This window comes from Plectropomus leopardus, chromosome 22 (genome assembly GCF_008729295.1).
Source record: "Plectropomus leopardus isolate mb chromosome 22, YSFRI_Pleo_2.0, whole genome shotgun sequence".
NCBI lineage: Eukaryota > Metazoa > Chordata > Actinopteri > Perciformes > Serranidae > Plectropomus > Plectropomus leopardus.
This window is the reverse complement of record NC_056484.1, coordinates 19,656,336-19,672,340: the sequence shown is the minus strand read 5'-3', so window position 1 is coordinate 19,672,340 and position 16,005 is coordinate 19,656,336. Positions and strand designations below refer to the sequence as shown.

At 38.9% G+C, this 16,005-nt stretch overlaps 1 protein-coding gene across 1 annotated transcript in view; it reads left to right on the top strand.

The window, feature by feature from the left end:
* The window catches only part of LOC121961204 (anoctamin-4-like), a 44,320-nt gene that overhangs the window by 2,572 nt on the left and 25,743 nt on the right, over positions 1–16,005 (top strand). The window contains exons 2-3 of the mRNA XM_042511097.1: positions 1,173–1,247; positions 11,750–11,971. Coding sequence (XP_042367031.1) covers positions 1,173–1,247; positions 11,750–11,971 — 297 coding nt within the window. The remainder of the gene's footprint in view (positions 1–1,172; positions 1,248–11,749; positions 11,972–16,005) is intronic.

The following is a 16,005-nucleotide window of genomic DNA, read 5'->3' as shown; positions in this document are numbered from 1 at the left end:
GAAGGAGTTATACGACGGCAAACAGATGGCGGCCGGCAGGCAGAGAGACAGTGGGGAATAACAGCCTGTTTTTTACACCTAACTTGGTGAATTATGAGTTTATTTTGACCAAACCAGGATGGCTTAGTTACATTTTATTTTGTTTCTGCTGAGTTTGATTTCAGTGTATTTTATGATGAATTACGGAGGCAATTACGCCTCGTCCGTCTTCCATGACCGAGAGAAAGTTAAATTCAAAAGACCCAAAGTTACTTCAGAAAGAAACAAAAGTACAATAAGATGCATAATAACTACAGAAAAACACAGATGAACATTTAAAATGAGGCAAAACCGTCACAAATTCTGTGTCCCGCTCTTTTTATATATCTGTGCGCAGGGGTTCATTGTCTCATAATCTGCCCATGCATGTAGTCATGGTTGTGTGCCAGTGAAGTTGCAAGAATTTCAGTGTGCATCTCAACCACATACCATATGTATTTTTTATTGTGCTACACTGACCTAACAGTTATCAGAAAGGATAGTTACTGTGAAATTGAATCGCTATGTTCTAGCCCATTAATCAAAGGGTTAGGGGTTGTAAATGAAGATTTGAGTCCCTAACAGTAAGCTACAAACAACAACTCCTGCAGAGCTTGAGGCCTTATTCCCTAGACACTGTCAGAGTTAGTGAATGGTTCTCTTCCTGTAAGTCTTCCAGGGTTATGGGCTCATTCTCTGCTAGTGTTATGAATTTTATTTGCAGTGGATGATTTCATTCCTATCATAAATTGGTAGACTAAGGCATAAAAGCTGCCAGACTCATGGATTTTATTTTCTAACTTCTGCCAAGGTCAAGGGTTTTTCCCCTTGTGTGGTTTGATGTGCAGAGCAGGGCACTAACATTCCAGGATTAGGGGTTTCATTTCTGTAACGCTGCAGGGTCATGGCTTTTCTCAAGCCCCCTGGAACAGCACTAGGCTTAATGGACACATTTTGAAGTGTAGGACATATGAAACAGAAAAACTTTTGCTGTAGGTATCCATTACAAAAGTAACAGCTACAAAAGTACAAAAGTACAGCTAACTAAAACTATAATGGTCACCTCTGCTGAAAATCAATGCTGTTGTTGCACTGTAAGTTGGATAAAAGAGTGTCATGACGTCCCGTATGTGTGATCTCGCTATCTGTCATAGACCGTGAGCCCAGCAGTAGCAGCTACAATGCCTCTTCAGGGACCTTCTACAGCTGTGTCAGTCAAATCACCATCGGTAAGTGCACTTTGTTTAAGGCATATCTTGCAGTTTTGTTTTTTTTTTAAAAAAAGCATGTTTTGAAAATTATGTATATGTGGAAATTATAAATTTGTACTTAAAAATTAAATTCCTATAAAAGAGAAAGACCATAGTAGTGGTCATTAGGCTTGGGCGATACCACGGTATTGTGGTATACCAGGGTATTTTAAAAATTTAAACTGTATGATTTTCAACACCGTCAAAAATACAGGTGCTTCTCTTTCCATGAGGCGTTGTGCACAGCACCACCACCAGAGGTCTGTCTTTGCTGGTGGAACAGACAGCTGCTGGTGGTGTGGATAGCTTTACAGGACTGTAAACAGCCGGCCTGCAACAGCAGAGAGAGAGAACATGAGGAAAACTGAATATTTTTACATCTGACTCTGTGAATTAAGGGCTTATTTCACCAAACGTTAATTGGTGAATGTTGGAACAGTGGACCAACTAACTAAATAATTAAGAAAACCAACCAAGAAAGTTTTAGTAAGTTTTATTTTGTGTCTGTTGAGTTTGAATGACGTGTGTATCACTGAGTGTTTACAAGGCAGTTAAGCTAAACGCAGGTGAGTGCAAGAGAGAAACTTGAATATAAAAAGGTGCGCAATTGTATTTCTCTGTTTAATAAGGAAAATAGTTGTAAAAAAATATAGATTCTTTTGCATTTTGTGAGTTTTTCATCTTTATTTGTTATGCAGTTATGCAAAAGCTGAGGGAGCTTGGGGCAAGTAGCGAATTCGTTGGTTACACAAACATATACTGTATACCCCAGTGAAATTTCAGGAAGGTATGATGGTATTAAAAGGTAGATAACCACCATACCTAGTGGCCATGGATTCAAGAGGGTATCACTCTCAAACAGATTTACATAAAACCATTATACTTTATGTGCCTGTCAGCACACAGAAGAAGACGAAATGTACCATGATCACCTCAGTCAAGCAAGAGAGTTTATTTCCACTTCCAGCACACTTCAGACTGGTGCAGTGATAGAAAAGCCATTGACTGAATACATCAACTGCTGTGTTGATGTGCTGCAACTTGCAACCCCACTTAAAATGTTGCTACTAGAATTTCAAGAGGAAAATCAAGAAAATTAAAAGAATTAGCTCTCCCCCTGCTGATTTTAACACAGATGTGTTGTTTGCAATGTAGCATCATCAGGGAAACAGCATTGATAGGGAGTTTACTGCATCCTTTTGTCCCGAAGGTGTCTTGGGGAAGATCTCTGTCCCAATCACATTTTCTGGTGACAATGGGAACAGTCTGCAGCATTGCTTTTAAGCCTGCTCAAAATTGACGTGACTTAACAAAAAAATTGAAGCAGCAAATGGAAGAAAAATGACCATGTAACTAAGCATGTGAATGTGTGTGATAAAAACAGCAGCGCGGTGTGAGTGGGGTAGTGATGTATTACAGTAACATTTTAGAGAACTTACTGCAGTACAGTAGGGTGCTGTCAAATCTAAGCTCTCTGACAGCGTACGGGGGGGGGATTAAATGTTGAATTTGCTAAGCGGTAAGAAAATTAAAGATCTCCCCTGACATGTTACTTTGTCTGTAAGTCAGGAGCCGGTGACATGAAATAGTGCGCTGTTGACGAAGCTGTCTGAAATAATTTCCCTGTCTGTCATAAAATTGCAACCTCCTGCTTTTTGCAATATTCAGACCTTGGCTTTTGACAGTTTTTCGATGAATGTTGCAGCCTGGTTAGTGGGAGAGGCAGTATGCTGGAGGCTGTGACAGTTAATACTGTGGGTTCAGCTGAGGCCTTGCTGCGGCTGCTGCATGCAGGTGTTCATGTCTTCTCTCTGTGCTAAATAAAATATAAAAAAATAAAACTAATGAAGTGCTGAGGGAGAGTTTTGGACCGTTGAGACTCACCCACTTGGTTTTTACAAAGGGAAAGATCTATAGTCTTGCCCCGCACTCTGACATCAAAAAGTTAGTGTGCCACGATTTAAAAGCCCCAGCCTTTGTTTCAGAGGAAAATACTAGTCAGCATCACCATAGGTTCTTAAAAGTTATAATCGATTATTATCTTCCATCAGTTCCACCCTGCTTCCTTGTTGTAGGAATTGATTGCTGTTGTGCAGCTGATAGACAGAGCTAATCTTCACCCTCAAGCAGGGATTCGCTGATGGATGACATGAAAAACAATCAAATGCACCTTGCTGAAACCTCTACAGCACTGACCGTTAACAGCAATACACATCCCTAGAACTGAGAGTCAACTCAATTTAGCTTTTTTTTTTTGTCACTAATATATGTGATGTTTTGGCATCTGAGAAGAGACATTTCTAGGAGCTATGAACATGCTCATTTTTTTCTGTTGCATCCCTGGAAATGATTGAATTCATGTCTTGGGCAGTAGCTATACTGAGGGAGTGTTTCTCAGGGTTGTGCTGATGCTGCTTTTTGGTTATCAGGTTTATTCTGTGAATTTTAAAAGGATATCAGCGAACTTCAGGTTGTATATAAAACAGAAGTATATTGAAGTTATTATAGACATTTGTCAGTTTTATTATAAGCTAAAGTGTCCTAGTTCTTTCTTTTAAAACTCATTTTATTGTCATTAAGAAATAAGGATAGACATTGCTAATGCTCAGATGTGAGGGAAAATTGATACAGCAAAGTACTATGATATTTTGTGTGGCAATATTGTATTGATACACCAATGCTGGTCGTTGTTTTTTATCATAGAAATTATTATTATTGCACATACAAATTAAACTTTTGGTTGCCTACTAGAAGAATAAAATTAATGAATTTTTCTATCCACTGGATACATGTGCAATAAATGCAATAAAATGATTTGATGAGATGAACACTGAAAACTTAATCTCATCAGATAAAAAAAAGAAAAAAGAACATTTAACATGGTGAATGTTTTCACAATACTCTGTACATTACTTAACATTTAAAATCACAATAACATTGTATCGTGACTTAAGTATCATGATAATATCGTGTGAGGCTTTGGTGATTCCCACCAGTCTTATCAGCTAGTGTGTCGTTCTCTTTCTTTTTAAAAAACTTATTTCTGTTGACATCAAAAATGAATCCATTTGCAGAGGATTGACATTGCCCATGCTCAAAAAGCACCTGATATAGCCCCTCTCTGCAATTCTCCAACACTGAAATTGGGGGGACTGCATCTGAAAATGTTTGTAACTTTTCAACAGAAAATCGAATAATCGTGCCCACTTCATGAGACAATAGATCTTTTTCATTCCTTGGACAAGTTCTCTTTTTTTCATGATTTATCACATCCCTCCAAGCTGCAGCCACCACTGCTTAAAACTGTAGCCAAAGCAGAAGCACCAAAAACTGCAGTTCCTCAGATGGCCACTTGAGGCTGGTTCCAAAATGGAAAAAAATCCCCAATTACTCTGTTGTTAAAATGGAGAACTTTAAAGCAGAAATAAACATGTTTGTATGTGACTTAGTGTTTTGTATGTGGTGTCATTCGTGGGGTGTTAATTTGTTACATATCGTATAAATTATTATGCATATTCGTAAGATAACATACGATTGGTTGTATGAGGATATGCTGACGGTGATCTCACTGTGGCTACATCTTTTTTTCCCACTATGACTGCAAACTACTTTGAAGTAAATGAAATTTCTCATGAACCCCATGCTAGGGGTTTATACAAATCCATTTCACATACTGGTAAACACGGTTATAAAAAGGAAAAAAATAATAACCATGATGGAAGGGATTATTTAACTTTGTAAGCTACTTCATATTTTCTGGTGACTTCTTTATTGTCTCCAGAAAATTTGAAAACACGGACATTTCCAACATAAACGATCAAGAATTGCCTTGTGGTCCCCATTTTAATGTAATGAGCCACCTTCTGACTTCTTATATACATCGTTTTTTCTTGTTAAAGAGGATCTATAACCATTAGTGTTTGGGTCGATTTCCAATTTTTCCAGTCCCATCTAGTATACAAGCTAGAACTGTTAGATTTAATGCAAACACACTCCGACACAGTGGAAACATTAAACACTCTAGATTTCTATTCCCATCGCACCAGCCCTACATCAACCTGAAGGACTTCCACCACAAGCCTCTCAGAGATTACTGCAGACACAGAGCTGAAACTTGTTATTGCACAGTGCAGCATGCAGCCCAGATACCTGCACCTGCATCTGTTGTCTTACCTTTGAGGCTGTCAGGAAGTGGAAGTGCTACATATCTGGGTCTCGCTCTCCTCAGAGAGCCACGCGGGCACTTTTTTTCTGATGACTGCGACATAGATATTGCTTAGGACACACTATGTCCAAAAAGGCTGCGCGCTCCGTGAGTTTTGGAGGTCGTTCGGATACATGCCAGGTGTGGATTACCACCTCCAACCCTTCTGTCATTTCGGATGACTTTCATGGGGTGTTGAGAACCGTTGGCTTAATGCAGATCTTTATGGCTTCTTATGAATTATGTTACACTATATGTACCTACATCAAGTTTCATCGAGTTCCAAAATCACTCAGTCGACCGTCTGTTGGCCTTGCTCTTTATAATTTTATTGCTTCATGAACTGCATTATCACCAGGCTTTATGTATATTTTTTCTCAGACAGCTTCAATAACACAGCATTTTCCATTTTCTATTTGTCCCACTCTCATAAAGCATATCTTAAGAATGCCTAGAGGGAATTACTTCAAATTTGGCACAAACAACCAATTGGACTCAATAATGAACTTTTTACAATGTGGTATTCAAACGTCAAGTCAGTGTGACCTTGCATCAGTCTAATTAACTTGATTGCGACATCTCAAGAAGGCCTTGAGGGAATTTCTTCAAATTTGGTTTCTTTCTTTTAAAAACATATTTTTGCTGGCATTAAACATGAGTTCATTTGCAGAGCATTTATTGCTCATGTCCAAAAAAGCATCTGAAATGGCCTCACAAGTTTTGTAACTCTTTGAAATGGACAATCTAACGTTTGCGCCCACTTCATGAAACAATTGTTTATACCATTTTCAAGATTCATTACATTCTGATTTTAGTGGTCGAATGTCAAGGTCGCTGTGACTCTGCATCCATCTAATTCTCGTGAATGGGGTATCTCAAGAAAGCCATGATGAAATTTCTTCAAATTTGGCATCAACATCCACTTGGACTAGATGGCCAAACATCAAGGTCACTGTGACTTTACCAACATGTTTTTGGCCATAACTTAAGAATTCGTACAGTAATTTGGACAAGATTTTGCACAAATGTCTGATAAGTTAAATGATGAAGTGATGATGCTATATATCCCAAATGTCAACTTGACTGTGACATCATAATGTTCTGCAAAAATACATTTCTGGCCATTACTCAGAAGGGGAGATATATGGTCAGATATTGAACTGGTGACCCTAATCTAGGTACCTACCTTGAAACTGTGCTGATTGTAACGATCATGTGTATTGTGTACAGCATGTTTTCACAGACATAAAACCATGAAGCAGTAATTCTAATTGTCTATGCTCTTCTCGCTTGGTTCAAGTAGGCAGTGCTCTTGTGGGAAATTTTGATGTCACAAATTTCAATGCACAGATCAGGATTCAGCAATAACAATGTAATGGCAGTTGCAGGGTTATCTGGCGAGGCCACTGTCAGTGAAATCTGACCAAACCACAGCCATGCAGCTCAGAGAAAGCAGGTTAGCTCAACCATGATTTTTTCTTAGTCCTTATTTCTTGATAGGAATTTGGAGTCAGAGAGAAAACCTGCATTTTAAAAAACTTCTGGAGCTTTAAAACTGTCAAACTTAAAACAGGGAAATGAGAGGTTTTCTTGACATGACAATGAACTGTGATCTTATGTTCTTGGTAGTCTGTGCTGTCTTAACCCAGAAGGCAGCACACAAACTGAGAAAGCTGATTAAAAAGGCTCATTGCAAACTTGGATTTGGGCAGGGTGGAGGGCAAGTGTTTGTTGGGCTGATTCAATGGTTGAGGAGTGGGAACGGGGAGCTGACTTCAGAGAGAGATCAGGCAGGTGGAGATAAATCTGAGCACAAGGAGACAAAAAGTAAACTCAGGAATAAAACAAAGGGATCTGAGCAAAATACTACTTTGGCAGGAGAAGGGAGCTATCAGTGTGGCAGACAAAACGATCTGGGGAAGTCTGAGCAGAGAGCCGGGGTTTTATATGCTGCAGCAGTTAATAAGTGATGAAGATCAGGTGTGCCAGCTGCCAGATCAGCTGTGCCAGTTTAGGAGCAGGAGTGTCCACGCCCAAGAACACACATGCACACATAAACACACACAAGGAAAACACACAGGAGAGGCACAGACACAAACAGTTTTGCTTCCATGATTTTTAGCCTTGAAGCATAAAAATAAATCCTATTAATGTCAGGGAAATTCTCTGTGTGTTGCAGTAGGGGAGAGTGGGGTCAGTTTGGACGGGGACAGTCCAGTACCTTTTAAGTGTGCCTGGAGCAGATGACCATATAAAAAACTCCAGCACACTATGATGTCATACTGTGGCCAGAGTAGAAAAAACTTTTGGAAACAGTGGTCAGAACGATCAGAAGCCTTAGGTTTTTGCTCGCAGGGATTACTTTTACATACATTTACCTCATTACTAGAAACGTTGGCCAAGTTACTACATATAAATATCCAATCATCCTGATTAACTACTAATAATCAGTATCAGTATCAGCCTTGAAAAACCAGTATTGGTCGACCTCAGGTCTAATGTCTGCTGGATTCCATGTGTACGCAGCTTAACTGTGTTACTTTTCTTTTGCAAACTTTCACAGAGAAATTCATCCTCTTTTCTATCATTTCCAAGCAGCTGTCAGGATTTTGTTCACAGGGTGTTGCACAAGACAAATTCCCCTCAGGGGCAATAAAGATCTCTGCGTTCCAGTTGTTATAAGTGCTGACTTGAGCACAAACATTATTTTTCGGTGACGCCTGGCCTAACGCGGTCGAGCTCCGTCGTGTGAAAACCCCCTTTGTTGTTGAAGAGAATCTTAGGTTGTAAATTAGCTGAGCTGAGATGTATAGCTCAGATTTACCTCCAAATTTATCCTCCAGCTGAATGTGCTGTGTGTGAGGAGCCAGCTGGGACTGCCAGGCCTTCCACTACTCTGCTATTGATCGTGTTTGTTCGATGCTGATGCTCCTTTGAAATCTGCTGGGCTTTGTCTTTCACAGGAAACCAGGAGGTGGAGGTGGAGGGGGGGTTCTTCAGTCCCACCTGCCCCCTGGTGTGTTACATAATGGCAGTGTAGGAGAAAAAAGTCAAAGCATCCATTGTATATGTTCTGATAATGAATAAGGATCATGTATGCAAAAATAACTTTCAAAACCTAATTTGAACTATCTACACACAATCTTAAAGGTCATTTACCAAACTGAATCAAACTGATTTACAGTAAAAGGTGACAGTGAGCAGTGACGTTTACCATACATTCATCTTTTACTGAGATTTTTAAACCTCTAGATCACATTGGGACAGCTTTAAAACCTGAAATAAATACATAAGGCAATAGATATGAAATAAATGTAAACACAGATATATAAATGAATCGTTAGTTTAATAAATAAATAGTTTTTAAGTTTTATTTATTTTTCGGGGGACTTTATTTCACAATTCCACATTTATTACTTTCAAGGGATTTTGTATTTCACAATTTGACATTTATCAAATTTAAGGGATTTTTATTTTATAATTTTAAATGAATTTATCAAAATTGACTTTTACTTAATAATTTCACATTTGTTTATTTCAGGAGACTTTTAATTTGAAATCCCACATTCGTTTATTTCAGGTAGCTTTTATTTCAGAAGTCCAAATTTATTAATAGTTTTCAGGGGATTTTTATTTCACTATCCCGCAATTTTTCTTTATTTCTTTTTTTTTTGTCAGGGGACTTTAATTTCACAATTCTGCATTATTTTTTTTCAGGGGACTTATATTTCTCACCTCTTTATGTTGTGTTATATTGGAATAATGGAACAGGATTCTCCCACAGACCCTAACCCTAACATAACAAAGCAATAGCCCCAAAACAGTAATGAATTACAATCATATTTTTTAAGTCATTCATTTAATATTGATCTAAATGGTATTCTATAACTGCAAGTCAATGAGTGACAATGGCACTAGAATTTGCCTTAACCTTGAGTGCAAAATGAAATAAACATGGAACCCAAGAAGTTTCTCACAATCTGAATGTGCATGAATAGTGGATAATTATGCAGAAGTGTGGACCATGTGCAGCTGACTTCTCATTAAGGAAGGAGGAATAAAGGGTCTGAAGCATGCTTGGCTGCTCATGAGCTGCCAGTGAAACAGGTACACTGAGATTTAAGGTTAAAGAAAAGCCAAAGTGGTTAAAGTCTACTCAACTGTGACAACAGATGAAAGCATAAACAGGTCTGGTAAATGAATGGGGTTCATGTTTATGTAGCACGGTGACAATCAGGGTAACAATGGATGACACATTTTGTAAGAAAGGGGCCATTGGCACTGGCAGTCTCTGAGTCAGACTGAAAAACACAAAAGCAAATCAGAAGAATTCACGCAGGCAGCGTTTTCAAGTATCTAAAATGTGTGTGACAGAACAGAGCCTTCAGAGAACCACTACTAACTCATGACCAAACCACACAAACCAGTGATCGAAAAAGACAACTAAAACATGTTCAGAAATCAGGGTTTCATGATGCTGAAATCTAGATTTGCATCAAAAACACAGCTACAGTATCAAAACCTCTTGGCAGTTATGAAGAAGTTATGGTTTATGTTAAGCATTATGGGAAACAGTGCTTTTACATTTAGAGCTTCAATAATTATTATTGAGCTTGGAAATAGTAATTTGACACATCCCATGCACATTTTCTTGAGCTTTTATCCAAATCTTGTAGCTTTTATCATCATATTGCCAGTAAGTGTTTTATCAGAGTGCTATTTTCAAGGTGAATAATTGACCTTTAAACTCAATTTTTTTGGCCAAAATGAAGATGATCATGCTTCGGGACAGTGAAGGTCAGGTGAAAAACATCTGACTGTTCAATCTTAACAAAGTACAAATGTACCAAATCAGACAAAATTGAAGTGTGACCACTTTAAAGCCAACACTGACGGAAAGAAATTGAGGTGGATTTAGAGTGCCACTTTACCCCCAGTGTGTTTGGAAGAAGAAGCAAAACAAAATTTACGGCCTTGTTTGGCCCCGTCAAGCTGCCAGAGACACTGAGCTCAGCCCAGAGCTGAGCCGAGCTGGGTCGCCAGTCTCGGAGGCCTTGTGAAACCGAGAGAGAAGCCTTCTGAGGGCAAAATCGAAGGTAGGAGGCGAGCCGAGCTGGTTCAGCAGTCTGAGAGTCCTCACGAAGCAGAGAAGGAAAGCTGCTCTTTGCTCTTCTTCTGTCAGAGAGATACTGAGAAACTCCAGCTCCACATCATGTCTGAGCACAACCACACACACCACCAAACCTCTGCCTGAAAACTTACACATATTTAGGAATCATTTTGATATAAAGCTGCAAAAATGTGGGGGCAAAAACATGAAAAACATGATTTTAGTGAAGAATATGCATATTTTGTGTCAGTCTTACATAATTGGTCATGCAAAATATGAAGACTCTTAGATGAAGAAACACCTCCTGCTGTCTGCACACCTTCACTGTCACCTGCAGCACGCAGTTGCATCAGACAACAGCTGGAATTGGATGTTTTAATGATGGTCACAGCTTTCACCACCAGAGGGCAACATTGCTGAGGAGATTAATGTGCTCGACTCTGGACTGTTATGGATTTACCAGTATTAACTGGATTGACATAAATTTTCTTGTGCTGCGTTCAAAAATAATATAATGTAATGTAATATAATTATAATAGAATTAATTGTGTATTTAAAACTATGTTATAGAAAAATATAACAAATATATAAATACTTTTTTTGGTAATTTTTTTTATTAATTAAAAATTAATTATTTAAAAAAAAATTAACTCTTTTTTTTGCTTATAATTTTCTTGTAACTTTTTTTTTTTTTTTTTTTTTTTTTACAATTTTTTGGCTATGTCTTGTGAAGTGTCCAAAAATTGTAATTATAATAATAAAGAGTTTCTATTTAAAATCATGTTGCAGAAAAACATATAACAAATTGATAAATATATTTTTCAACACTTTTCAAATGTCATTTTCTTTTTTGTTTTTGTTTTTTTCTTCTTTTGTTTTTTGCTTTTTCAAAAGTAATTTTATTGTGTATGTTTTACTACTACTTTTTTGTAATCTTTTTGGGCTATGTCTTGTTAAGTTGATGTTGCCTTCTTGCCATGTTTTTGAAGGAAACGATACCAATTTATTCAGGTTTTAAAGGGATAAAAGGTCAGAGGTCACATTGTTGAGGAGGAGATCCCCCTATGTTCATTTTTGATAGATGGAGAAGAAGTACATTCAGTGTCATCTTTTATTGTGACACTTGTTAGTTTTATGCATTTTGTTCTGATTGTTGTCCCTCTGCAGGGTTTGACCTCGGGGGTCAAGTGGCCATCGGCTTCTCTCACTGGAAGAGTCCTTTCCCAGCGAGCAGCCAGAATCTCCCCAGTCCTGACTGCGTTCACTCTGAGGCTTCGGCCGTCCCGCCCATCAGTGAGCACCTGGAGCCAGTGTCCTGCCCCGCATCGCTGTCAATCACCCCGCTGCCCACCTCCGCCAGTCAGGAGACGCTCTGCGACAGCAGCACAAGTACGTACAGTGCAGTACAGCACATGCTCTAAACTACCAGAACAGTCAAAGTGACTGTATTTTGTTGAGGAAGCCCTCTGCGGAGAAAATATGTACATGTGTATCAACCGTCTGGGGGCTGCATTAAGCAATGGAGATAAAATGTAACAAAGAGTACTGTAAAAATCCAGGTAAAAGCTGAGCCCCATTTAAATGCTGAGTGCCTTTTACTATTTACCAGCTACATGTTTTAAAATATAAACTCAGGTCTCAATAAGACGCCAGGTCTGGTTGCCATCAACATTGCAAAGTGGTTACTATAATTGATAGCATGCACAAACATTATTTTACTTTTCTTCAATGAAATTTAAATTTTATGTTCATCGTAAAACATCAATTATTAATTCACTTTTAAATTTTTATTCAAAGCAGCACCAGGTTATGGTACCTTCTTTTCACTCTTACCCAAAAACATCTCAGAAATCCGACTGAAATTATTCACAGTATATCTAACTTTATTTAACATATTTTACTTAAAAAAATATAGTTTCCTGGACATTTTTCTTAGCTTTTTTAAAAATATAATTTTCTAAATCTACTACTTTCTTGCAATTTGCTCAAGTTGCTCATTGCCTTTTTTCCCACATTTTGAATGAAAATCAGTTTGCTGAGGGTTCAAAGGTTTAGATGTGTGTGAAAGTGATGTTGCTCCATGTTTCAGTTTATTAAATAAGAACTGAGAACATGTGAACCCATCCTTTAATACTGAGTAGTTCATGTGTGTGTGAGCTGTGCTGTGTGTGTGCCCTTGAGCCTCCATCAAGAGGTTCACACTGACACTGTCAGCGGTGCCAACTGTCATTGTTTTGGGCTACAGCAGCATTGACACAACCAGCCCTGTTTCTGATTGGCCACTGTCAGAGCAGCTTAACCTCTGATTGGCTGCCAGGGAAGACTGATTAAGAATGCCGATGAACAGCACACACACCTCCTCTCCATCCCTCTCTCTCTCTCTCTCTCTCTCTCTCTCACTGTAAACATCCTGCTCATGCTTGTGTTTTTTTTCCTCCAGAGAAGATCTTGGGCAGCGTTTGTGAGCTCTTGGCGTCACTATGACAGATCTGTGTGGGGCTCTGTGTGTGTGTGTATAATGATGCTGAATCGAGCGACGCAGTGATGAGGAGTAAAAAGTGGGGATGCTGGTTTCCCTCGTGGGACGTCGTGTTTGTTTGTTTTCCTCAGTGAGGTCATTTGCACGCTGGGGCTGGGGGGGAGGAGGGGTGACCGCTGTATGTGTGCGTGTGTGTATGGGGACAAATCTTCTGGCTGTTTGGCATCTGCTGCGTCTCTGGTTGGGAAGCACCCCCCTCCTCTGTTTCCCTCTGAGGGGTGAAGCTGCCTCTCTCCCTCTCTCCACCTTCACACGGTGAGTGATATCAAGTTGTCTTGAAGCGAAGGCAGCTTGTTCACCAGTGTTGTTTTTTTTTTTTGCTGCAGTGCTCATGTGTTGCTTTGTCCTACTCACACTCTCTACACTGCTTCATGTCTCTCACGCGCGCTTCCCTGTGACCATGCGAGCGTTTGACCTTCACACACACACACACACTCATTTTCTCTCCTGTCTCTTGGATGTCATTTTTTTCATTCACTCTACTTCTTCATCCTGCACCAGTTGTAAGACACAGAAATGGGTCATGTCTGAGGAAGTGGGTAAATGTGTGTGCTGCGACCGTGCCATCCAGGCACCAGTAGCAGGTTGGCAGGTGCAAAATCTCCACTGCTTGCTGTCAGGGAAAACAAGCAAGCCAAAACCCTCTTACGCCGTAGGGCATGATGGGAGCATCCAGATGGAACGATTTTTCCACACAAGTGTCTGAAACCCGACCCCCTCAGCAACACATCACACCCCCATCACCTCCCGTCCTTCCCTTTCCTCCTGCAATCTTTTATTCTCCTCTCAGCGTGAGACGTCATCTCCAGCCTGGGTTCTATTACACTGTGTACTTTTTTGCCTCACAAACTTAAAAGGCAAAGATAATCAATGGGACTTTATTTATCTAACTAGAAAATGCATTTCCTGTGGAAAATGAGAGTGGATGCTGAAAGCTAAAAGGAATGCAAAACAATGGCTGAGAATGCAGAAATATAATTATAATTGCCTGAAGCATCTGAAAGTCGGGCAGAAATAAAAGCTGAATTGGAGATGCAGCCTGAAGATGCACCAGCAGGAATACATTACCGGAAAAGATGCAAGTTAACTTGAAATACTGTCAAAAGTGAAAGTTGAAATGATTTAACTCAAACGGCTGGAAAAAGAAATGTTTGTAGTTTAAAAGGTATAAAATATAGAAAAAAAGTTGAATACAAGCATAAATGTCCTCAAAGAGCATCATATTGTGACATTTGCATGTTTTTTCTGAAAGTATGCAGAGGGAGTACTTTTAAAAATATGACCGGGAGTAGTCTGTAAATTTAAAAAATGAAGAGAGGAAGAGTTTCAAGCGGAGTAGATTGGAGATTTGATTTTTTTTTTTTCGAATTCACTTGAAATTTTTTTTTATGTTTAAATTATATTTAAATCCATGGGCTTTTATTTTGATAATTCTGCTTTGTCTGAGCCTCCCTGTAAATCAATGTAACCATCTAGGGACTTGTATTTTGAAAATCAAGCCTTGTTCAGGCCCTTTTGATTTTGATTTGAATTGTTGCTGTAGATGAAAGTATGCAGGAATAGGTAGATGCCAAAGTTAAAAAAAATAAGACAGCTAGAAGAACAGCTGAAAACTGCTGCTGAAACCATCCACGCTACTAAGCAAATTAAGTAGCTGTTTGTGGCAATGATCTAATGTCTGCTATAGATTTCCAACATTACAACTTGTTGCTTAAATTGTGGTGCTGCAGACTGATTGTGAGAGAAAGTAATCATCAAAGCCAATGTATTTTAAAAAGACACTTCACTGATTAAGTATCACACTTAATGTCATTCTGAGAAACAGATTTTAAAGTAAAGTAAAATAAGTCAAACACTGGATCCTACACTTCCAATCATGCAGTTTTATGGTGTCTTTTGTCCTTGCCAGAAAGCAAAGAAAATGTTTGCCTCATGGCATACTTGACCATCTGTGTCTTCCACAAACAGTGTATTCAACCAAAACAGCCAGCAACATCAGCTGTGAGCTACATAGCATTGGTAGGTAGCAATGACTCTGAGTGTGTCTATGTGTGTGCTTTTTTTTTTTTTTTATTTAGGGGAATATATTGGCAGAAATGGAATACAGTATAATAAATATGTCTCTTTAGTGTATAATCACCTGAAAATGTGAATCATTGTTTTTTTTTTGTTATGTTAGAATAAACCATTTATATCTACATAGGGAGCAGGTCCTCGTTTATGGAGATCACTCTGTTGCACCACAATTACTGCGTTTCCACCAAAGTTTGTGCGTGCATGAAGGTTTTTTAAACATGGGCAAACCGCTAAATACTGCATTGCCACTGCAAGTGAAAACACTGCACAAATCGGCTTTTCTTGTCAGCTTTTGTGTTTGTGTTTGTTTTGTTGGTGTGTCCGTGTGATGTCGCGGACAGGCAGAAGAACAGGTAAACCGTACACAGCAGCAGGAACAGAAGTCTGAAAACTTTTCAGTGGTTTCTTCTCATAGATATCTCTTACTTATTTAGTCTATCTTTCAAACTTGGTGCGGATGTATTTGGATCTGTATTTAAGCACTGCTTAGGAGGATTCAGACGATAATTAGTGACGACACATCATTGCATCTTGCTGGTTAAATTCGCCGGGGTGTTGCATTCCCATCAATGCCGATTGGAGCCAGAGAAAACCTGTGTCTGCTGCAGAGTCATTTAACCCGGGTATGAATGCTGATCATGTGCATTCTCATTTCATTAAAAAGCCAGATGTTATTGTTATTTATTACATTTAAATGCATTGTAGATCCATTCATTACATCCAGATCCTTTCAGTCCCCAGCCCATTTAGGTATCCCTTTCAATATTTGTAAACTTAAGTACCTAACCCCACTCTTAACCATGTACTT